Genomic DNA, 25,208 nt, shown 5'->3' on the forward strand with positions numbered 1-25,208 from the left:
GGGCTTTTAGCAGTAGAGGTTTTTCAAGTAGAGATGCTCATTAAAAATTGATGCATGCAACATTGATGTTGATAGATGGCTGGGTAATAACAGTGACTAGCAGATGGGAATTTATATGGGTAAATATATAGAACTAGCCATAGTAGTAAAGGATAACAAAATTTTAATCTTCCATACAGTGCTCTCTTATAAGAAGTAGATATCTAGCTAGATATAAAGAATAATGGGTTTCTTATTTTTCCTCGAGCTTTAGCCAATAGCAGTTTTCAGAACTGGAAGATTCCAAAACCTTTTTCTTATGTCCTTTCAGATTGTCCTTAATATTCTTCCAGAGGTAATGGATAAATCTTTAGTTCTTTCAATGTTTAAAAAATTGTCCTGGAAAAGAAAAAACAAGTTGTTAGGGGTGAAAGTGATGAAGGGCTTTACAGGTGCAGTTAAACCACCTGTGAAAATTAGAAAATTGGTGTTGAGCCACAGTCTATCAAGGAAGCAGCTAAGATGGTTTATCTTTTAGCTTTCTTTTGAAGGCAAAATTTACTATATATTTTTCTTCCTCTTACAGAATAACCAAGCAGATCTAGAGAATGCCACAGAGGTGCTCTCGGGCTACCTTGAACGAGATATTTCCCAAGACTCTCTGCAGGATATAAAGCAGAAAGTACAAGATAAGTACAGGTAAGGTTTTCTCCAGTAGTTGTTGAACAAAAATGTCGGCCACCGGTGGTCTGGTATGCCTTAGTGGTGAAGTTAGATGATGGTGAAACTTGGGTTTAGCATATTCAATAACTGAGCAGCTGCCATGTTTCTCACAGATTGCTTCTGTCCTTTGGGCAACAGATTCCAGGTAGTGCTAGTCAGGCATAGGGAGGAAATCAGCTTTTTATCCCACTGGCTGATTCAGCTTCTTCCATGCAGTTTTATCTATGTAGTTGCTGCCCTGACAGGAAGAAGGAGCCCCAAAAGGGCAAGTGGCTATTAGGATGAGGGGTGAGATTATGATGCTGGCCCTAGCCTAGGGATCCTGTGGATCATGGCTGTTGACAAGTGAGCTACCCAAACTTTTTAAAGAGTTTTTCTAAGGAGACATTTACTTTGTCCTAGAGATAGATGATACTTTAAGATATGTTACCACTTAAGTGAAAGATGCAGAATGTTTGCTTTCTCAACATGGAGCTCTTTCTCCCACAGTTGTTTTCTGGCAAATACTAATATCTTTTTAATAGTAGTAGAAGCCTTTGGGTATTTGGAAGACTTGGAGATTTAGTCCTAAGTAACATTTTCACTTCCCTTAGCCAGCTATAGCTGCCCCTAGTACTTTAAGGTTTTACAGATGTGAATAAATAACCCCTGAAACTACTTCTTCCTAAAACTGTTTACTTACTTGTAGAATGACAGGATTGAGTCAGGTGATTTCTAAGGCCTTTATTTTATTGCTCTAGAATTGATTTCCCCAAACTGGGAACTTCAAAAAATACCTTTTTAAAATGAGAAATAGTCATGTCTTTACATCTAGACCTGAAAATGTGCCTCTTAAAAACAAAAACAGGTGCTTGGGGGAATTCCCTGGCGGTCCCGTAGTTAGGACGCCCAGCTCTCACTGCTGAGGGCCCGGGTTCAATCCCTGGTCAAGGAACTAAATGCCACAAGACATGCGGAACAGCCAAAAAAAAAAAAAAAACACAACAACAACAAAAATCAGGTGCTTGGTTCTAAGTCTGGATAAACTGTAGGGAACCTTAAAAAATAAGTAAATGCCTCTTTTTTTTTAATATTGGAGGCTGACAACGGGTTTTTTTTTTTTCTCTTTGATTACAGATACTGTGAGAGTCGACGAAGGGTTTTGTTACAGCATGTGCATGAAGGCTATGAAAAAGATCTGTGGGAGTACATTGAGGACTGAGAATGGCCCTGCATAAAATGAACTCTGAAAACTTTATCATCTAGAGTGCTCATGCAATTAAAACAAACAAAACAAAATAGATACAAACAAGGAGGCACTAAGCCTATTCTGACACCGCTGGTCTATAGTACCAGAATTCTGTTTTGTTAATGGAAAGTTTAAGTAAATTATATTGTAATAAAAAAAAAGGTAGATAAACCATTGTACAACAGTATTCTAGGCCGCCAACAAAAGTGTGACAGACACACTAAAAGCCCTCCAACTTTAACTTGTAACGTAGCTTCATTCTCAAAGCTGACTCCTTTTTTTCATTTTCTTTTTTCCTGAGTGTAGTACAGTTAAAATTTAAAATAGCTCTTTGACACTGCTTTTCATGTCCAGACCAGCCATTTTGTTGTACTTTGGTAAAGGACCTCTTCCCCTTCCTCCCCTGCACATACGGATACACCCAAACACGCAGAGTGTCTCTCTCTCATACCCCAAGGTCATGAGTGAATGATGATTAGTTACTTGTAAAGAAAATTCTTGGGGCGGGGAAGAGGGTAGGCAGAAAGAGGGGTTAAACAAACAAACAAAAAAAAAACAAAAAAAACTTTGTATATGACTTTTAAAACAAGAGGACAACACAGTATTTTTCAAAATTGTATATAGCGCATATGCATGGACAAAGCAAGCGTGGCACGTGTTTGCATAATGTTTAATTACAAAAAATATTTATTCTTTAAAAATCTTCAAGATTATGTCTTTTGCTGTGCATTTTCTTTCAGTTTGCTTTATCTTTCCAGGGTTGAGGGTTGGGCTAAAAGGTGTGTTGGTTTAGCACCTCTGGAAGACCTATCTAGAACTCTTTCATTTCCCTTCCTTAGATTACTTTGCCCTCTCTGGTTTGATATGTTTGTTGCTAGCCATGGGCCTCATGCCCTGAATTCCCAGCTCCTGGTTGGGTATAGAGAAGTCAAGTTCTGACTAAATGCCATGGCCTGATAAGGGCTGCAACAGGGAGCTTTGCTGCTGCAATTCAAGAATCACCCAGTCCCCAACCTCATCCCTCTCCACGGCCTCATGCATCTACGTAAGCCTTTGTGTGCCCGTGTCATATAGCTGAAGGCTTCCTGTCACATCCAGAGGAAACATTTCAAAAATTTTTCCCCTTAATTGCTGCTTTGAGCCTTTTAAGATTTTAGTTATGGCTCTTCTCTCACCCCTTCTTTACGTTAGGGTGTCAGATAGAATGTTTTTCCTTTAAATATAAATAAATAGCCATTCACTTACTTTCAGATTGTGAATTAAAAATGGCAGATACTGAAATTGCTTATGTGTGTTGCTGTGGGTTCAGTTTGAAGGCAAACACCCTAGAACTTGATATTCCCATCTAGTGCATTTAAATAGAAACCACTGTTTGCTTCTTTTCTATTGTCAGCAAATAGGAGAATTAATAATGTGTTTTAGCTGTGATGTCCATTTTTATGAAATTTCTACTAAGAGCTATGTTAAAAGTAAAGGGTGGTGGTGGTTTTATTAACTATGTATCTGTTTAGGCCATTCTTGCTGTGGTATTTTTCAACAGATTAGCATCCCTAAATCTGTCAGTTTTATACAGGAGTACAGAGTGAACTAGGCAACTAGATTGAGGTCTTAATACTAAATACCACTTGTGGCTGAAGGACCTCTTTGTCTTCCTCTAAATGTCTTGCGCCTAGGGAGTGTTTACCGTTTGTGAGGCAGCTTTGTCTGCTCTTGCATTGTACATCTTATTACATCATTGGGAAGTAGGTTCACTTTCCTCTGGCCTTTTGCCTAAGTTAGGCTTTGCTAAATCAACCCTACTTTTCCTTTTAGAGAAGGTTGTTACATGAGATGTACTTGCAACTATTCTTTTCCCATCAAAAATCAGTGAATGTTTGCTGAATATATTATGCTGCTTCCTTAAACCACTTGTTGCTTTAGGATCAACTTTACCTGTACCTTTTATTCTCCCTTCTCTTGCCACCTTAGGTGCAAATCTGAACTCAGTGTCTGCTTCTTCCGTATTCTCTTCTCCTCCCCTTTCCCTGTCAACCATTTGACTTTATTTTCAATGACTGCATCAATCTTAAAAGACATTTATCAAAACTAAGGATTTTTTTTTTTTAAAGAAAGCTTGAATAAGTTCCTTTCCCTGGTAACTTTGAAAAGCAGCCAGAGTTGCTATCTAGATATATGTGGTTCCATTAAAATGTTTTGTGTATGTGTGGTGTTTTTAAAAAACCTTACCAGTTAACTGCAGTATCTAAGTTTGAGTGTCATAAATCCTTTTTACATGCTCCCCTTACAACAATTATCCAAAAACAATGTGTGCACTTCATAATATCAGCCCCCACCCATGGAGGAACAGTGCTTTTTAGAGCTGCTTTCTAGTTTCAGTGTTGGCATATTACCTGAGGGTATAGCAATTGTGAGTGCATTCCCTAATTTGTATGGATCAAGATAAATTGGCCTTTTCCACTTCCAAGCTTTTAACAGCTGTCTCCATATTTGACAGAATTCCCTGAGTTAATTGCTTTCATTGTTAGTAACTTCAGTGACCCCAGCTGGGATAGGCAAGCCATATTGTATGACAGCTTCCCTGTTTCACCTACCTAAGTCTTTCTGTCAGAGGGCTCTATTCATGGTCAGCACCAGGGTCTCCCTGTCTTCTTGAGGTCTTCTGAAAAGTGCATGCTTCATTTGAACAATTCATTGAGCAGTAGATGGACTTTAAATGATTTACAATAAAATGTCGATCCAAAGCGCAGGATACAAACCACAGTGGTAAAATTGAGTAGTATATAATATCATCAGACTCTAAGTTCTGTGTAATCTGCTGCGACCCAGATTGTATGTGTTTTATGTGTGTTTAAATAAATATATTAAATACACAGGTGTATACATACACACAAATATAACAGATCCAAGACTGACTGACTTGATTTGAAATGGTTGAATCTGCAGTGTAAAATGTGGATCAACCATGATTAGGAACTGAAATTTAGTATAAGAGAGAAAAGGACTTGATGTAACAAAATCTTTTAGCTACAAATCCCAGTATAGAGCACTTGGGGGATGGGAGGGGGCGGGTTGGTGAGACAATCAGATTGATAAATTGATAAAATGCTCCTAACCCTGTAATTTTGTGCATAGAGCACCCTGTGCTGTGGAAATAACTGTTCTTAGATATTCATTGTAACTGGACTGTTCAGGTTGCCCAGAGGGAAAGAACATTCCTAATTCTAATAAAATAAACTTTTATTTTGTTATTCCATTAGTTACTTATGTTTATTTTTATAGGTAAAAGAAAAAAGACGGTGGCCTAACAGTCACCTGCAGTATGTGCCTTATTCACTGTTCCTACTTAACATGAAATGTCAAGGTTTGGTTCAGTTTCTTTTCAGGGAACTGTGAATGAGACTATCCCCAACAATTATCTTGGTTAATGAAGCCTTCAGAGCATTTTCTCGAAGACTTCCAATTTCTGTGTCTTGAACATTGAATTTAGATTGCTATTCATGTTGTAACAGTGATATTAAATGCTCAGTAGATCTTTGTCAATTTATAAAGATAAAATATTTAAAAAGTCATTCTCATGCTTAAAACTCCTTCACATTACTTCCACTTAGCTCACTTTTAGAAGCTGATATCTCCCATAGGAATGGAGGGAGAGTTGTCTTAAAGAAGGTCCCAAAGTTGAGATCTTTGTTATTGATATTCTAGCCAAGTCCAGATTTTAGGACAATTTAATTTGGTCTTATTTGGATCTGTAATTATGAGAGTTCATTTATCACTTGTATCTTCAAAGCACTTTAACTTGTATCATTGTCTAAAGCAAGTGGGGTAAAAATTACTCTGTTTTATAAAAGAAAATAAGGCTCAACAAGGTTAAGTAACTTGCCCAAGATTTCACAATTTATCCTATCTGGGACTCAAGCTTTCTTCTATCTGATGAACATCATACTACCTCTTTGTATCGTATTTTCTTAGTCTGGTCTCAGAATGACCTAGCATTCAATACCAAGAAAGGTGGTTCTTATCTACAGTGTTGTACTTTTAAACCACATCAAAGACTATAAATGCCTGTCACTGCTACTGTTAGAGGAATGCTATGTACTATCTCTGATCTTCAATTTGCTATTGCAGACTTTGCAACTAATGTGGCTCTGTGTTTTGCCTCATCAAATAAATCAGCCATGGATAGAAGAATAGCTCTTCCCATCTTGGTGATTAGGACAGGCATCATGAGAAGACTGTGTGATAGTTGACAGTAAACAGTTCATCATTTGATTTGATAAACAGGGGCCAAGTAATTTGCAGTTGTAGGTCTAGTTATTTCAAATGAATTTCCAATGTGAAGAATTTTGGATAGTCTGTTGGAACTTGTTACAGAAGTTGTTTTGTAACTGAAAATGCCCAGAATAGCTCATTTCCATTTGTTTCTCAGCATTTCTTCTTGGAACTGGATGACCTATGGGACTTTCAGAAGATAAGTAGTGAGTGTTAGGGAGAAATCTTGGCTCCTTCAGAACAGGAAAAAGTGTGAACCCCTCATACTTTTTCAGGTTTCTTTGGGGATAAAGTTGGTGTATTTCTGGTTCACTTTAAGGAATTTGTTTCTCCACTTAATTACCCAAGATGAAATAGCTGACTCGGAAATGCTCAACTGGAAGTAATCAAATAGTGCCTACTGCAGGAGTGGAGGCAACTGTGGTTGATGTTTCTCTAAGCAATAGCATTTAGGCTGGGGAAAATAATACGAGATTCTTTTGAAAAGCAGTTTTCAGACTACGATTAAACTATAGATATGCTTGTTTAGGGCCATTTTCAGAGTAGGAGCCAATTAGTATATAAATCAGTCACACATTGATAGCTAGCAGCTCTAACAATGCCAAAAGCACAACTTTACTACTACAGTAATCCACGGGTTTCAAGTAATAGCAAGAGTCTCAAACTCAGATGTCTACAAGAACTAGGTAAACATTTTAATAGACTACCCTGGGCTAAGTGGGCTCTCAGAGGAGCCTATGAAATACACTTTACGTGAATTCTCTCAATTTTGAAATGATCAGTAAAATATTCTTAAATGTGGCTCAAAGAACTGCACATGGGCCTTGTCATTTTCCAACTTGTGTTCTAATTTAATGTCCATTTTACACATTGAAATCACTGAGAAACTTCAAAAGTACAAACCAAAAAACACTATGCTTGAGTTCTCCCCCATAGGAATTATGATTTAATTGCTTTGGGTTGTGTCCTGAACATCAATAATTTTTAAAGTCCTATCCCCATCCCCAACCCTGATGATTGTGCAGTGCAGTCTGAGACCTGTAGGCAAGGTTGAGACCATTGATATAGATACATAGTTTCAAAGAGGAATGTAGTTGAGCACTCTAGTCATAAGGGACAGTAGGACGTGGGGCGAATTTACAAGCTCAGGAAAGGGCCACACTGTAGGCCCTAGCTGAATGGGTTTTGTGGAATGGTGCCGCCTCGGGTATAGTGTAAAGCGCCCAATTTGTTTTTTTGTTGGTTTTTTGTAAGTGGTCCACCTTGGAGAAAATAAAATTCACAAAACTAAAAGAACTGTAGAACTGATAAGCTCAGTAGAATATTCACGTCAACTGGCAATATATTTTCTTATCAAGGGAGAGAACCCTATCTGCAAGTAAATTAGTGTAGAGTCTGAGCAAGTTGTTGATTAAGCTATCTGTTTCGAGTCAGTGCACAATTCTGTTTAATCACTTAAATTCAGAGCACTTGAAAGTCACAAGTTTCTTGCTGTCACTTTCATTTTTTTGATGAACTTGTATGTTAAAAGACAGTGGGTTTTCCTATTTTTATTCCCAGTGTAGTTGGCGTAGTAGAAAGAATATCAGTATTTCTCAGCCATAATTTTCCCTTTGTAAAATGGGGATACTAATAGGAGCTATAATTTGTTGAGTGCTTCTTGCCAGATGCCTTACTTATGTTATTTGTATCTTCTAAGCAGCTCTAAAACAAAGTAGGCTTTGCTATCCTATTTTATAAATGAGAAGAAAGGTGTATAGACTATTAACTCGAACTTAACAGTTTATGGCAGCATTGTGCTTGTCTAATTCCATGTGTTCATTCTATCATGTCATATTGTCTTTTATAGGAGTATTGTGAGGGTCAAAGAAAAGTAATGGGAAAACAAATCCTAGTTACAAATAATGAGCTTACTGGTACTAACAGGCAAAAAATAAGGATACAGAGCTGTCTCATAGACTCCCAAAGGCAGAATGAGATCAGATCCAGGAACTAGAAAGCCATTTTGGACTCCTAAACTGGCACTGTCTGCAGTCTGTACATCCACATCGTTCTAAAGACTTCTGCTTTTCCTGTCAGCCACCGCCATAGCTCTAGGTGTTACATGTTAACTGTCCCAGACACATGTAGACAACCAGACAGAGCCATGGAACAAGATCATTGGTACAAATGTGGCTTTGGGGGGTTACCCCTGTGGATTGGGAGGCAAATTTTGGAGATACGGCTCACTGGCTGTACATCACAGGTGTCCTTGACAATACCAAAATGCCCTGAAAGTTTTCTTTTTTAAATAAATTTAAAGAGTTTGTATATAATAGATAATTATGGCTAACTTATTTAGTGTTTACTAAATGCTTCATGGCCATCTTTTTAAAATTGCAAATCATATGAGATAGTTGCCACCCCCATTTTATAAATAAGAAAAGCGCAAAGAAGGTGGGTTATTTCTTTGAGGTCATCCTTTTGTAAGTGGCAGAATGAAGATTCAAGCCTAATTTCCTTCTATCAGCACCCACGGTGTTGGGCACTGTTCTAGGCACTAGAGGTACAGCAGTGAACAAAGGGGTCTGTTTGTCTGAAGCATTTAATCCTGATTCTACATAGAGACTCAGTGGGTTGCCCAGGGTCACCCAGCCAGTTAATGGCAGATCTGCAGGCACATTTGGAGCACTACACTAAATTCTTTTCACTACTATAGCTGCTTCTCAAACAACCTTGCCAAAAGTATCTGCTAAAATTACATAGACTAGTTAGGGGACTTCCAACCTCAGGAGACTCCCATGACTAATTCTTATTTTTGGCTCCTCTCTGTTCAAAACATGTCTTTTTGTTGTTAACCTCAGATACTCTACTAAGAAGGACCCAAAGTATGCCTTTTTCTTCTCCCTCACATTTCAGAGCCACCCTGGCATTTTAATGAGAGTTTAAAAAAACAAGTCTCGTATTTCCAAACCCTTTCCAGAAGGCAGTCTTGCCGATACTGAGCTGATGATGTGGCTTCCTGTGCACAAAATATTTCCTGATTTGGTGTTTTATTTAGCACCTGTATATCCCTCCTCACTACTACACCTGTATAAAAGTTTGGTTTTTAGTTTTCAAGCTGCCTGCTTTTTGCCACGGAGTATTCAAGTTTCTTTCAGAGTGAGAATATGGAAGGTGATTATAGAAATGAATTCTCTGTTGTAGACAGGTAATTCTCCAGAAAGCTGTCTAGGATGAAAACTTGCTTCTCTAGATTTTAGATTTCCTTCTGATGGTTAAAATTGGTTTCTGTGTGGGTAACAACAAAGCAGTGCCCTAGAAACCACTTCAGTGTATGTTAAATGACAATTTCTTAGAATTGTGAATCAGGGCTTTTGCAGTGAGGATCTGGTTCTCTGGAATCAGTTGGCCAAGTTGGGATTCCTAAGGAGTGAGCAAACACACTGTCCTGAGTTTTCTGAGGGACCCTATCCAAAAACATCACTATTTATTGAATTTCCCACCTTCTTCTCACAGGGGGACTCCCTGTGTGTACTCCCACCCCTGCAGGTCACATCATTTTCTCAAAGGGAGTGCCATGTAAAATGATAAGCAGAATTCATGGAGCATCTCTTATGGGTCTACTTAGGCAGTAGACATTCTAATAAAATGCTCTAGAATTGTAAGTTCTTGCACCTGCTCTCAAGTCATTTATAACCTAATTGCTGGTCTTCCTGGTATGAACAAAGTTGTTGGTTTGTTAATAAATTCCTACCATATGACCCTGACTTGTGGTTCATTTCTACATAACTAGGGCAAACACTATAGTGTTTTCTAACAAAGGAGGAAGCATGATCTGAGTGTCCACCTGCTTTGGATAGGAAATAAATTTGTATCCAAAATCCTGTGACTGGTTTAGAGCATTGTAAATGTCATGGCAGCAAATACCAGAGAATGGTTTTTATGAAGAATAATAGTGTTCTACATGCCTTTGAAGAATTAATTTTTACTCCATTGTTTTGACTACCTTGCAATAGGGTAAGTTAAGTATTAATACCATCGATTCATGTTAAAATCACATTAGTATAAGTCAGTGCCTTACAATGGTCAAATGGTTGCTCACTAACCAATGGAAATGAACTGTTGGTTCCACAGAATTGCTTCACAGATTCTAAATGCTACTTAGGGGCACTGGATTGTGTGCCCTTTAAGATAAATTGTATGATCAAGGGCCTAGCCCTGAACAGATTAGAGCCCAAAGATCATACTGAGGAGAACAAATCAGATAGGTCAGTAAAGGGTCGGGGACAGATGCTCCTGGAGTAGGTATCCTCAACTCACCTTTAAGTTGATATATAGAAATCAATGTATTATAAATGCACACGTTAAGTGTTCAGATTGATGTTTCAGCGATTGTATACCTCTGTGAGTTAACCACCCAAAAGAAGATATAGTTACCATTAACCCAGAAAGTTCCCTTGTGCATCTTTCAAATCATCCCTGCTCCCCTCCCTACTCTAATGATCGTTTGCCGATTTTTCTCACTGAAGATTTATTTTGCCTGCTTTTGGACTTTATGTATTGATAAATTATTCTTTATTGCTAAGTAGTATTTCATTCTATAAATGTACTACAATTTGTTTATCCATTCTCCTATTGATGGACTTTTAGGTTGTTTCATTTGGGGCAATTATGAATAAGGATATATATATATATATTAAGTTATATTTTTTTGTTTTGTGGGTACATGTTTTCATTTCTCTTGGATAAATACCTAAGAGTAGAAAATTGCTGAGTCATATGATAACTTTTTAAGAAACTGCCTTCCTGTTTTCTGAAGTGATTTATCATTTTGTACTCTTATCAGTGATGTATGGGAGTTTCAGTTACTTCATATTATCAGTGTTTTTTTTTTTTCTTGCGGTACGCGGGGCTCTCACTGTTGTGGCCTCTCCCGCTGCGGAGCACAGGCTCCGGACACGCAGGCTCAGCGGCCATGGCTCACGGGCCCAGCCGCTCCATGGCACGTGGGATCTTCCCGGACCGGGGCACGAACCCGTGTCCCCTGCATCGACAGGCGGATTCTCAACCACTGCGCCACCAGGGAAGCCCCAGTGTTTTTTATATTAGCCATTTTAGTGGGTATGAAATAACTCTATGATTTTAATTTACATTGTATTTCCCTGATGATTAGTGATGTTGAGCACTTTTCGTATGCTTGTTTTACATTTGTATATCTTTCATGAAATGTCTTTTCCCATTTTAAAATTGAATTGTCTTTTTATTGTGGTTATTCTGTGAATTCTGGATACAAGTCCTTTGATGGGTATATGTGCTGTGATTATTTTTTGTAGACTATGGTTTGTTCACTTACTGGGATCTTTTGATGAACAGAAATTTTTATTTTGATAAAGTCTACCTTATCAAGTTTTTCTTTTATGATTTTATGACCCCAAGCTCACAAAGAATGTATTTTCTTCTAGAAGTTTTATGGTTTGGGATTTTATGGCTATCTGTGGTCCATCTCACTGGTTTTAGGTTTTAAATCTATGGTTTGGAGTTTTACATTTAAGTATATGATCCATCTCCAATTAATTATTTGTACAGAATGAGGTTTATTTCAACATAGATACCCAGTTGTTCCAGCAACATTTGTTTAAAAAGATTTTCCTTCACCCATTAGATTGACTTGGCATCTTGGTTGAAAATCAACTGACCATATGTGTGTGTAGTTATTTCTAGACTCTCTATTCTGTTTCCCACAGAATACTTCATTTCCCACAATACTTCATTATTATTTCTGTTCATGTTTTCCAGCAAGTCTAGGGTTCCATGTGTTATAAATTCCCTTTAATATGAAGAACTTTCTTTTTAACATTTGTTCTATTGCAGTTTTTCTAAAGATGAATGGTCTCAGCTTTTATCTGTCAGAGAATATCTTTATTTTTCAGGGGTATTTTAGTTGAATATTAAATTCTATGTTGACCTTTTATTTCTTCTTTTAGTATTTTAAAGTCATTTATTTGTCCTCAGGTCTCATTTGTTTCTGGTAACAAATCATCATTTTTATGTGTCTCCCTGTCCATAATGTGATTCCCCCCCATGGTTACATCTGCTCTTTATCTTTGGTTTTCAGCAGATCGACTATGATATGTCTAGGTATGTTTTTCTTTGTATGGAGTTTACTGAACCTCCTGTATCTGTGTTGCTGTCTTTCATTAATATTGAGTATTTCTTGGCTTTTATCTCTTCAAATATTTCTTCTGTTCCATACTCTCCCACCTTGCCTCTCCTTCTGAGACTCCAGTTACACCTATATTAGATGATTTGGTATTATCCGATGGATCTCAGATGATCTTCCCTCATTCTTTTCTCTTTTTGTTTTTAGTTTGAATACTTTCCATTTAGCTGTCATCAAGTACCCTGATGCTTTTCTCTTAAACCTATCTGATGAAATCTTTCTGATACTGTACTTTTTATTTCTAGCATTTCATTATGTTTGTATAGTTACCATGTTTCTGCTTAAATTTTCCATTTTTCATGTATGTTGTCCACATTTTCCACTAGAGTTTTTAAAGCATTTTCATCATAGTTATTTCAAAAACCCTATCTATTGATTGTAATATTTTAGCCTCCACTAGATTTATATGCATTTTACTTTCAGCCAGAGTTATTTTAAAGATCCCACTGATAATTCAACATCTGGGTCATTTCTCATTCTGCTTCTCTTGAACCTTCCCTCTGTTACCATGGATCTTATTTTCTTGCTTTTGCACATGTCTTGTATATTTGATTGTATGCTGGACGTTTTGTATAAAAACAGGAGACTTAAGTAAGTATTACTTCAAATTGGGGCATGCCCATTTTTCTTTCAGCCATTTGAGTAATGGCTCAGTCAATCTGATGTATATTTGACCTAGATCTGGGCACTATTGCAGCCTTAGTTTGATTCAGTTCACCCTGACTTTGCTTCGTGGCTAAGATGTCAGCTTTTGGAAATGTGGGAGACCTCTTCTAGTGGAAAATGTGGACAAACCAGCCTAGCTGCCAGGTTTTCTTGGGCACTGGGATAGGGGGGTAGAGGTGGATTTCTCTCAGCTCTTGTGTGTGCCCTACCCTTAGTCTTTTCAGGAAGAATGCCCACAATGCCTGGGGGATGGGCCTCTCAGCCCTCCTGCCTCACTGTCAGCCTTCAAGAGTATCTGTGGTGGATTTCTCAGCATTCCTGCTTTGCCTCCTCATTTTAAGGTTATCTCGCACTTCGGAAAGTCTCCACTTACCTCAAGGGAAGGAGTAATCTGTCTCAACTTTTCTATTATACACACTCCCTTCCCACTTTTGGTTACTACCTACCTGTACTTTTTAAGATCCAAGAGGTAAGATTGGTGGGTGGGTGCAGGTTTTCTCTGTGGATTTGGGTCCTCTAGATTCTAATGTCATGCCCGCCTCAATGAGACTGACATTTTTGTTAAATTTCCACTGGCTTCTCTTTATTCCCCTATGGTGGATTTCTCTTCTTAGCATAGTTCAGCCAGGAATATGAGCAGCCATGTATCTCTTCTCTCCTATGAAGGACTTAGCAGACTTAGCATTTTCTGGAGGTTAGTTCACTTAGGGTTTCTTTATGTCCTTAGCTTTCTGATGAGTTAAAAATATTTTTGATTTTCTAGCTAATCTAGCCTTTGTTTGCTAGGGTGGGAGATATATTCTGTGGTTTTCTACATCCAAATGAGAAGTGAATTCTAGGAATGGGAGTTTAAAAAAAAGTTTCATTTACATATTTTAAAAGTAATTTTTAAAATTATATATACATGGATAATAAAATGTTAAATTTTATAGAGTGGTGAACAATGAAAAGCAAATTACCTTCCCATTATAGGTTCCCAAGTCCTCTCTACTCCCTCTACAGAGACAAACATCATTACCAGTTTCTTGATTGTTTCTCAAAATTCTGTATACAAAAAGTGTGCATATCTTCCCCCCTTATTTTTTTTTAATACAAATAGAACCATACTATATCTTCTATACTTTGTTTTTCTCATTTAACTATTTCACCATCTTGAAGTCCTTTACAGACTGCATAATATGTCTTCGTATGGATGTACTGTGATTTATTTGAACAGTCCCTGGTGATGGACATTTGGGTTGTTACCAGTTTTTTTTTTGTTTTTCTCACAAACATTGCAGTATATATGCCTTTGCCCACATTTGTGGTTGAGTATGTGTAGTATCAGGAATGGGCATATTTAAAATGCTTCGTGAAGGTCCCTGGAGCTTCATATTAATTCACAGTGTTTCTCAAGGTGTTGGCTGGGCTCTCAGCAGTTGGTAGTATGGGTTTGGGGAAGACTGGGTACCGCAAAAGACTCATGAGGTTCTGGAAAGTTGCCTGGCAGGTGGTGTCAGAACAAAGCTGGCTATAGACCTTACCAGAGTAGGAGTGACATATTAAAGTATTTAAAATGTAGAAACTGAACTGTAATTCCTTCTTTATACATATATTGGGGATGTTAAAAAGTTACTGATGTCAGATTGCTCTCTTGCCTCCTCAGCCCCCACTATGGGGTAAAAAAGATAAATACCATTTTGTTTGGAATATCTTACCCAGCTATATGACTTGAATGATCCTGATAAACAAGATTACATCCAAGGAGGTTTTCTAAGGGAAATGAAGACTTATACAGGAAACATTATCTATGTGATTCTGGGATCTTCCTGTGAAGATGTTATGTTTTTTGAGATTTTTTTTCTAATTACCTATCTAATTAGCACATTAAGTTTGGTTGTTGACATTTGAGAAACCAACGTGCTTTCTCATGAAAAAGGCCCTTGCACAGAAAGTGCTCTTTTTTCTAAGATCTGGGGTCAAAGGAGAGATTTTTAAACATATAATAATGGCTTCTACTTATTTAATAACGTAGGCACAAAAAATGTCATTTCTCACAGGACCCCTTTCAGGGAGATTTTATATATTAGGAAGTATGCTCATGAGTTTTCTACCAACATCATCTTCCCTAAGGCTCCCCATCTCAGTAACTGACTATACTATTCACTCAGTTGCTTTTAAAGTTAGAAACGTAGTAATCTTTCTGTGACATCTATATCCCTTTCCTTCATTCTCCCATATCCAATTCTACACCTTAGGAAATTTGTTTTACCTCCTAAAATTCTTGAGAATCCATTCACTTTTTCTCCTTTTCCCATCACTCTAGTCCAAGTGAACTGTTTTATCATTTCATTTGCAGTATCCTTTTAGTCACCCCTAGGTTATCAATTCTTGTCCCCCTCTCAATTCATTCTCCACTCATTAGCTAACATGAACACATTAATTCATTTAACATGAATTAAATGTTAATTTTGACTATGTCACTCCTTGCCCAAAACTCTCTAGTGCCTTCCCAATGTCCTTAGAATAAAATCCCTCGCATGGCCTCTGTGGATCTACACCACTAGTCTCTCCTACCTCTCCACCTATTGCAACCAACTCTTTTCCCCTTCCTCTTTCCAGCCATGCTGGTCTTTCTGTGCTGCAAACTGGCCAAGGTTCTTCCATCCTCAGGGCCTTTGCACAAGCTTTTCCTTTGCCTTAGAATTTTTCCCCAGCCTGCCCACTTCCTCATCCCCCTTCCCCAAGCTAATGCCTTATCCTTTAGGTCTCATTTTAAACATACCTTACCCAGGGAAACTTCCCTGTCTAAACAAGTCTAGATTGGATCTCCCTGTTATTTGCTTTTACTACTCTGTATTTTTCCTCAGCATTTATCACAATTCTAATTATATAGTTATGTTGTTCTTTTAATTTTCTCTGTTATTGGAATAGGTAATACATCCATTTCATACAAAATTCAAATTGTAACAGGGTATAGAGTCTCTTCCCTTCCCCGTCCCTCTGCTACCCAGTTTTCTTCCTTACAAGTACTTTTAGCATTTTGAATATCCTTTCCGAGATTTTGCGTATATAAGCAATTATGTACATAATTTTCATCTTTATTTTTGCCTTCTCTTATTAACACAGATCCTATGTACATTTTATGCACTTTGTTTTTATCTGTTAATATATCTTGGCAATTCTTCTATATCGCTACGTAAATGGTTTCTTTTTCATGTACCATACAGTATGGGCTCATCATTATTTCTTTAACCTTAATTATTGGGCATTTAGGTTGTTTTCAGGTTTTGGTTATTATGAACAATGCTGCATTGAATAACTTTGTATTTAAAGTCATTTTCCACATTTATACCTATAGAATATATTCCTAGAATTAAAATAAAGAAGTTAAAGGTTACGTGCATTTTAAATTTGGGTAGTAATTTCCAAACTGCTGTCAATGGAGGTTGTACCAATTCACATTCCCTCTAGCCACAGATGAAGAATGCATGTTTACTCACAACTCAATGAAAATTTTTGTTCTCTGACAATGTAAGAGGTGGAAAATATCTCTTGGAAACTTTAATTTGCATGTTTTCTCTTCCTTGCAAAGTTATATTTTCGTATGTTCAAGAGGCATTTGTATTTCTTCTTTAGTGAACTGTTTCTTCATAAACTTTACTTACGTTATTTAATGTGTGACTTCCTCGCTACACTCGAAGGTCAGGGATCCCACGTATTTCGCTCATCGCATAGCTCCTGGTACTGAAATGAATGAAGCTCAAAGAAATGACTGGCTCACGTCATGCAGTAGTCACATACGGAACTCATGTTTGACTCGAAAGCTCACGTATTTCCACGATCACCCAGTGGAAAGACTGAGCATTTAATTCACCACAGCAGGGGCTAGAAAGGTAATGTAAAAACGGCTGAAGTGTGCTGGAAAGAGAGGACTGTGGCAAAAAGGCCAACAAATGCCTAACTACAGTAGCAGCTGTTTTCAGATCTATTTTACCGCCAAGCAGGAATGCAGGTCCGTTGTCGGATCTTTATTTATTCCGAGGCCGAATTTCTGGCTTTCTTGCGAGATCTCCTGTTTTTTAAGTATTTCCAGTCAAAACAAGACTGCCTTCAAATGCAGCCCACCGGCAGCGGATTTGCGAACTCTAGCGTAAACAAAAGTGGGAGGCTGATGAGGCGGGTAATACCTTAGCTGGACAAAGCCGAGAAACAAGGAATTTTTATGTAAGGCGAGAATGAGGTTCTCCGCCGTAGGGTTTGGGCTTGGGGGCCGGGACTCCCGTAAAGACGCTAGAAATAAATGCTGGGTGGCATCAAAGCAGAGCAGGGCCAGGCGGCGGGAGGGCGCGCTGCCGTCCCAGTTGTGGCTGGCCACTCCGCCCAGCGCTGTTGGGGGTTTCTCAAGCAGCGTCCACACAATGGTGTAGGGCGGTAGGGGCTGGCCGGGATGAAGGGGACGACTGGCTGCGCATTCCCTCACCGGCTCCTTTAGAGCCACGTGGACCGCAGGAAAGCACCCGACCCTTTCCCCGCTTCCAGAAGACCCTCCGCCTCCCAGGCAAAGCTTCCCGCTCGGTGATCTACTTCTTTCCCTACTCAGGCCCCTCCCTTCTTCCCCAATCCTACGACTTCCGCTTGCCTGGTCTTTTGGGAAACGGCCGACTTCCGGTCTCGCAGCGGTGGGCGGAGCTAAGATGGCTGAGCAGAGACTCGCGATGGTGAGCGTTGTGGTTCTGCTTGGTGTCCCGGCTGCCAGGCGTGGTTGGGCAGGGCCGGGCGGAGCGGAGATGGGGGCTGGCCGTCGGCCTGTGTCCCACGCAGCTGCCGCTGGGGAAATGCGTGGCCGGGGCTGGAGCGCCTCGGGGTGGCCGGGGCGACACGGTCCGACTCCCGGGAACTGCTCCGTCTGGGGCCCTGCTGAGTTCTTTGCAGCTCTGGGCCTGTGCTAGGACTTGGGTCTCTCTTGGGGTGCTCTAGGAGATTTTCATCGGAAATGGCTCTTTTCCTAGCTCCATGTTTTCTGTCTCATGGGGTTTGGAAAGGAAGCACTACCACCCGTGCAGACACAGGTTCTGTTAATCCCCTGGATTAGGAATTGAATGAGACAAATCCTGGAAGCTTTCTTCGTCAGTACCGTCTGCGGATGGGGCGAGAGCATGTTTTCGCAAGTTTAGGAATTCATCTGGCCTGAGTTAGTCGTTGATTTAAACTCCACAGAACTGCTAATACAGAGTAACTCAGGTGAATTCGGGATGACCCAGTAGTAGTTATTTTTGAGGCGTAAATTCATAATTGGATCTAATTTCTACAAATTTCCAAGTGTGAAACCTTGTCTACCTTGTTTTAATATTGAATTTCAGAGCATGTTCTGCGCGTTTATTAGAATGACTTTACTTACTTATTCGGGATTTATTGCCCTTTGAACACCCCCCTGGAAAATTTAGGAGACAAAATAGCAGCCTTTGACAGACTGTTTTATAACTTAGTTTTGGCTGCTAGGGAGCAAGGCCAGTATTACCTTGTTAGGGGGCCTGTTTGTTTTCTAGTCTCTCTTCATTTGCAGCGAAATCAAATTATTATAGTGTAATTAGAAAACTCTGAATACAGACCAGGAGGCCCAAAGCAAAGATTTTTGTTAAGCTACGAATTAAAAAAAAATTAAAAGCATGATTAATGTTCCTAGATTTTAGACATTGAAAACATATTAAAGAAAATACTTCAGCTACATAGTCTTAAATGTAAGGTATAAGGGTAATATGACATTGTTGCAAATATAGCTTATCCTCTAGTCCTCACTGCAGGTATAGGTAGGTGTTCATGAACGGAATAGGAACGTGATGGCAGAATTGTTCTATACTTTTGAATCCCTGGTAGTGAATTAAAGAGGATGACGTTTTTATTCTTTTTTTAAATTTATTTTTGGCTGCGTTGGGTCTTCGTTGCTGCATGCAGGCTTTCTCTAGTTGCGGTGAGCAGGGTCTACTCATCCTTGCGGTGCGCGGACTTCTCATTGTGGTGGCTTCTCTTGTTGCGGAGCTCGGGCTCTAAGCCTGTGGGCTTCAGTAGTTGTGGCACGCGGGCTCAGTAGTTGTGGCTCGCGAGCTGTAGAGCGCAGTAGTTGAGGCGCAAGGGTTTAGTTGCTCCACGGCATGTGGGATCTTCCCGGACCAGGGCTCGAACCCGTATACCCTGCATTGGCAGGCGGATTCTTAACCACTGTGCCACCAGGGAAGCCTAACAGGCGAGTTCTTTTTTTTTTTTTTTTGACTTTATTATTATTATTTTTTATTAGTTTCTGCTTTATAACAAAGTGAATCAGTTATACATATACATCTGTTCCCATATCCCTTCCCTCTTGCGTCTCCCTCCTCCCACCCTCCCCATCCCACCCCTCCAGTCGGTCACAAAGCACCGAGCTGATCTCCCTGTGCTATGCGGCTGCTTCCCACTAGCTATCTACCTTACGTTTGGTAGTGTATATATGTCCATTCCTCTCTCTCGCTTTGTCACAGCTTACCCTTCCCCCTCCCCATATCCTCAAGTCCATTCTCAAGTAGGTCTGTGTCTTTATCAGGCAGGTTCTTAATAACCGTGACACCAGCGAAGTCCGGCTTTTTTTTTGATATGACTTTAGCACTTCAGCTGCAAGTTAACTAATCATTTCCATTATTATCAAGTTTAATGCTAGCAGTGTTATATTTATAGTAACTCATCTTTCAGGTTACCACTGCATGGAAATTTGAATTTTATCCTTTTTGGAAGTGATATGGCATCGTGTAATAGAATTAAAAGGACCTAGCAGTGCCACTCCTAGACCTGTATTCCACTGAAATAAAAGCAGAACATAAGCACCCAGTCCAAGGTGCTCATTGCAGTACTGTTTGTAATGACAAAAAGCTGGAAACAAAGTGAATGCCCATTAGTAGGGTAATGGATGACTTCTGATATACCCATACTGAGGAATAGTATGCAGCCATTAAAAAGAATGTTAGAACTACATACGTTGATGTGGAGAGATTTCCATGGTTTACATTTAAATAAAAGCTAGTTGTGGAGTGGGGTGTTAAAAAAAGAACGTTCAGCTTGGCTTTATTCAGTGATTCACGAATCAGTCAGCATCCAGTCTAGCAGATAGAAAGGAGCTCTGAGGAGTTGTACAAAATAGAATACTTTTATAGGCAACAAGGAGCAGGAACAAGGAAGTTACAGACAAAAAGTGCGTTGGTTATTGCAAGGTCACTTTCCTTTAGGGGTTGGCAGAGGTTTATCAGTCATATTATATAACTAGGGCTGAACAGTTGACTCCTGATTGACTGGTTTAAAATTCCATTTCTGGGAGAGCTGAAACTGTAAGTCTCCGTTTGGTGACATGAGGCTTAGCAAATATGATTCCATGTTGGGCCTGTTGTCTTGTTTTTAACAAGGGTATATTTTGTGATCTGTTTGTGACACAAAGGAAAAACATGTAGATCTATAGATATGGATATACATAGATGTGGATGAGAGAAGACTAAAAGACTTAAAACTCAGAGAATTTTGAACAAATTCATAAGTAAAAATCTAAGAATTCTGCAGCAAAGGCCTTGAGACTAGGAGACATCCCAGCAAAGTGGAGTAAAACTAGTTCAAGGTGGGACACACAGAAATTCTAATATGCTACCAAACTACTGAAGATTATTACCTATTCCTTAGGAAAACTAGGGACTGATATTTATGTTTTATTTAAGAATATAGGGCTTCCCTGGTGGCGCAGTGGTTGAGAGTCCGCCTGCCGATGCAGGGGACACGGGTTCGTGCCCCAGTCTGGGAGGATCCCACATGCTCAGCGGCTGGGCCCGTGAGCCATGGCCTCTGAGCCTGTGCGTCCAGAGCCTGTGCTCCGCAACAGGAGAGGCCACAACAGTGAGAGGCCCGCGTAAAGCAAAAAAAAAAAAAAAAAAAAAGAATATATAATAAATAGTTTAGAGATCTTAAAAAAAACAAGCAAATAACTCTGGTTTCTATGCTTTATACTTATAAACATTTTTATAACTCCCTAATTACTATTTTTTGGTGTATTTATATAAATACCCATCAATCTTCCTGTAAATTAAAAGATTAAACCTTTCAGAACAGAAAGCAAAAATTACTACTGCACTAGTTGATTTGGCTCAGATATAGTGCCTAGCACATATCAAGTGCTACATGAATATTTGTTAGATGAACAAATCATCACAGAATACTTAAAAATGAAAGAACCAAAAAAAGTAAAGAACTTATTCTATATATATCCCAGTTATGAATGAGATTGAGTGGGCTAATAGAATCCTTTGTATCTCAGAATGTCCTGGAAGATCTTTTGAGAAAAAGACTCATCAAAAAATTATAATTTATTTTAATTCTACTTTGTGCAGAAGAAAGCATTGCTGACTCATGAAAATGCTTTTTGACTCTTTTAAGATTCTTACTTTTCCCCAAAGTAAAAAGAAAATCCCAGTTAGATAATAATAATAAGAAAATTGGGTTCTTTTGCATTATAAAAATAGCTGTGGGACTTCCCTGGTGGTCCAGTGGCTAAGACTCTGCGCTTGCAATGCAGGGGGCCCAGGTTGGATCCCTGGTAAGGGAACTAGATCCTGCATGCCGTAGCTAAAAGATTCCACATGCTGCAACTAAAGATCCCGCATGCAGCAACGAAAATCCTGCATACCACAACTAAGACCTGGCACAGCCAAATAAATAAATAAATATTAGAAAAAAACAGCTTTGTTGAGGTATAATACACATACCATAAAATTTACATATTTTAAGTATGCAGTTTGGTCAGTTTTAGTAAATTTATATAGTTGAACAGTTGTCACCATGATCCAGTTACGTCTGTCAGTCCAGAAAGTTCCCTTGTAACCACTTGCAGCCAATCTCTAATCCAAACCCAAGCCCATGTCTGATCTTCTTTCTGTCTGCATAGTTTTGCCTTTTCTACAATTTCATATAATGGAATCAGTATGTGTTTTAAGGTTCATTCATATTGTTGTATTTAGCAGTAGTTTGTAACTTTTTATTTCTAAGCAGAATTCCACCATATGAACATACACATTTTGTTTATCCACAAATTGATGGACATTTGAATTGTTTCTTGTTTTTGGTTATTTGAATAATGTCACTATTGTTACTGGCATGCAAATCTTTGCATGCATATGTTTTCATTTCTCTAGGAGAGTAATGGCTGGGTTGTATGGTAAATTTATGTTTTAAAAAAAAACCTGCTAAACTGTTTTCTAAAGTGGCTATACTATACCATTTTACATTCCCATGAGCAGTGTATGAGGGATTCGGTTTTTCTACACCCTTGCCAACACTTGGTATTGTCAGTCTTTTTGATTTTAGCCATTCTAGTGGATGTGTAGTAGTGGTTATTGTGATTTTAATTTGTATCTCCCTAATGAATAATGATATTCAATATTCTTTAATGTGCTTATGCATCTATATCTCTTTGAAGTGTCTCTACAGATCTTTTGCCCATTTAAAAATGGGTTATTTCTTTTATTATTAAGATTTCTGTATATGTTAAATCAAGGTAATAAAATAGCTAAAAGAACAAATTATGTATTCTCTTTTATTTTGAGGATTTTTTGGTTGTTATGAAATATATCATACTTCTAAAAGAAAGAATAAAAGGTTATTTGTAAGTTTTAAAGAACAATGCTGTTGACCTAGGAACAACATGGGGATTAGGGGCACTGATCCTCTGCACAGTTGAAAATCTAAGTAAAACTTACAGTGGCCCTCCCTATCCCCAGTTCCCTTGCATCTGTGGATTCAACCAACCTTGGAATATGTAGCACTGTAGTATTTACTATTGAATAAAATCCGTATATAAGTGGACCTTCAAGGTTCAAACCCCTGTTGTTCAAGCATCAACTCTATAATGAAAGCATGTGTTCCTACCTCACATGTTAAGAAATGAGTCATTAAACATAACTGGGGCTTCCCTGGTGGCACAGTGGTTAAGAATCCACCTGCCAATGCAGGGGACACGGGTTTGAGGCCTGGTCCAGGAAGATCCCACATGCCGCAGAGCAACTAAGCCCGTGTGCCACAACTACTGAGCCTGCACTCTAGAGCCCGCAAGCCACAACTACTGAAGCCCATGCACCTAGAGCCCGTGCTCCGCAACAAGAGAAGCCACTGCAGTGAGAAGCCCAGGCACCGCAACAAAGAGTAGCCCCCGCTCACCACAACTAGAGAAAGCCCACACGCAGCAATGAAGACCCAACGCAGCCAAAAATAAATAAATAAATACATAAAAAACACAAAACAAAAAAAACTTTGAAACCTAAATGTCTCCCCTACCTCATTTTCCTCCTTCTCCATCAAAAATGATCTCTTTCCTCAATTTTATGTTAATTATTCTTTTGGTTTTCTTTTTAAAAAATTTATTTATTCATTTATTATTATTTTTTGTCTGCACCGGGTCTTAGTTGTGGCATGCGGGATCTTCATTGTGGCATGTGTACTTCTTAGTTGCGGCATGTGTGCGGGATCTAGTTCCCCAACCAGGGATTGAACCTGGGCACCCTGCATTGTAAGTGTGGAGTCTTACCCACTGGGCCACCAGGGAAGTCCCCCTTTTGGTTTTCTTTATAGCTTTTATCATACTTAATACCCTTAAACAATATATTGATTTTTTAAAAATTAATGTTTAGTTTTTTCATTTTTTAATGCTGTGAAGTATCTCATTATAGGGAATTCTATTAGAGATTTGGGTTATTTCTGATTTTTTTCCAGCTTTAGTGAGGTATAACTGACAAATAAAGTTAGTGTACAACGTGAGGATACAACACACACACACAGTGAAAGGATTCCCACCACTGAGTTAATTAAATACACTCATCACCTCACATGTATAACTATTTTGTGTGTGAGAACAGTTAAATTCTATTCTCTTAAATTTCAATTATACAGTACAATGTTATCAACTATAGTCACCATGTTATACATTAGATCCTTAGACCATATTCATCCTTAACCCTGGCAAGCACTTTTCTACTCTCTGTTTCTGTAAGTTCAACTTTTTTTTTCCTTCTGGTTTTTAATTTAAAAAAAAGAATGCTTCTATGAACAGGGCCAGGACTAGGGTAAGGCAACTGAAGTGCTTAGGGTGCAAAATTTAAGGAGTAAGAGTATCTCAGACCTGGCTATGAACACTCATATATGTCTCCTGATCTAAGAATTTCCCCAGGGTATTCCTCAAAGTGGATTGCTGGTTTCTGGGCTACGTACGTACATCTTCAACTTTATAACTTATGGGAGATTCTGCAGTGATTGTAACAATTTATGCTTCTACCACCAGTTCCTGTTGCTCACATCCTTGATATAGCTTTAAATTTTGTCAACATGGTGGATGTGAAATGAGGTCTTAATGTGATAGTAATTTACATTTCCCTGATTAGTAATTAGGTAGAGCATCACTGGTTGTTTCCATTTCCTTTTCTGTGCAATGCCTGGTTCTTATGTTTTGCTTATTTTTCTACCTCACTGTTTTTCTTATTGATTTATAGTTATTTATAGTTGTGGGCTGTTAATTCTTTGTCATTTTTTGGTTTTGTTTTGTATTGCAAATTTCTTCTCTTAGTCTTCTGTCTTTATTTCTTCTTTGGAACAGAAGTTATTAATTTTTTTTTTTTTTTGGCTGAGCTGCGCAGCTTATGGGGTCTTAGTTCCCCAACCAGGGGTTGAACCCAGGGACACTGGCGGTAAAAGCACCAAGTCCTAACCACTGGACTGCCAGGGAATCCCCAGAAGTTATTAATTTTAATGTAGTTGAATGTTTAGATCTTTTCTTAATTGGTTTGTGCTTTTATATCTTGTTGGAAGTAATCCTTCCCTACCTTATGTATTTTTTTAAACATCTTTATTGAAGTATAATTGCTTTACAATGGTGTGTTAGTTTCTGCTTTATAACAGAGTGAATCAGCTATACATATACATATATCCCCATATCTCCTCCCTCTTGCATCTCCCTCCCACCCTCCCTACCCCACCCCTCTAGGTGGTCACAAAGCACTGAGCTGATCTCCCTGTGCTATGTGGCTGCTTCCCACTAGCTATTTTACATTTGGTAGTGTATATAAGTCCATGCCACTCTCTCACTTTGTCCCAGCTTCCCCTTCTCCCTCC

General features: G+C 38.7%; 2 protein-coding genes across 4 annotated transcripts in view; both read left to right on the forward strand.

Moving 5' to 3' along the window:
* Positions 1-5,178, forward strand: part of ARIH1 (ariadne RBR E3 ubiquitin protein ligase 1) — a 121,776-nt gene extending 116,598 nt beyond the window's left edge. Inside the window, exons 13-14 of the mRNA XM_081228016.1 lie at positions 566-678; positions 1,819-5,178. Coding sequence (XP_081084142.1) covers positions 566-678; positions 1,819-1,903 — 198 coding nt within the window. The 3' untranslated portion in view covers positions 1,904-5,178. The remainder of the gene's footprint in view (positions 1-565; positions 679-1,818) is intronic.
* Positions 1-25,208, forward strand: part of BBS4 (Bardet-Biedl syndrome 4) — a 426,848-nt gene that overhangs the window by 353,516 nt on the left and 48,124 nt on the right. For 2 of the 3 annotated variants that reach the window (XM_081228019.1, XM_081228020.1), the window contains exon 1: positions 17,737-17,767. The exons of the other annotated variant lie outside the window; for it this stretch is intronic. In XM_081228019.1, the coding sequence (XP_081084145.1) occupies positions 17,744-17,767 (24 nt within the window). In that variant the 5' untranslated portion in view covers positions 17,737-17,743. Of the gene's footprint in view, positions 1-17,736; positions 17,768-25,208 lie in introns of those variants that run through there. 3 annotated transcript variants of the gene reach the window in all.

The sequence above is a fragment of the Mesoplodon bidens genome (assembly GCF_964165515.1).
Source record: "Mesoplodon bidens genome assembly, chromosome: 3".
NCBI lineage: Eukaryota > Metazoa > Chordata > Mammalia > Artiodactyla > Ziphiidae > Mesoplodon > Mesoplodon bidens.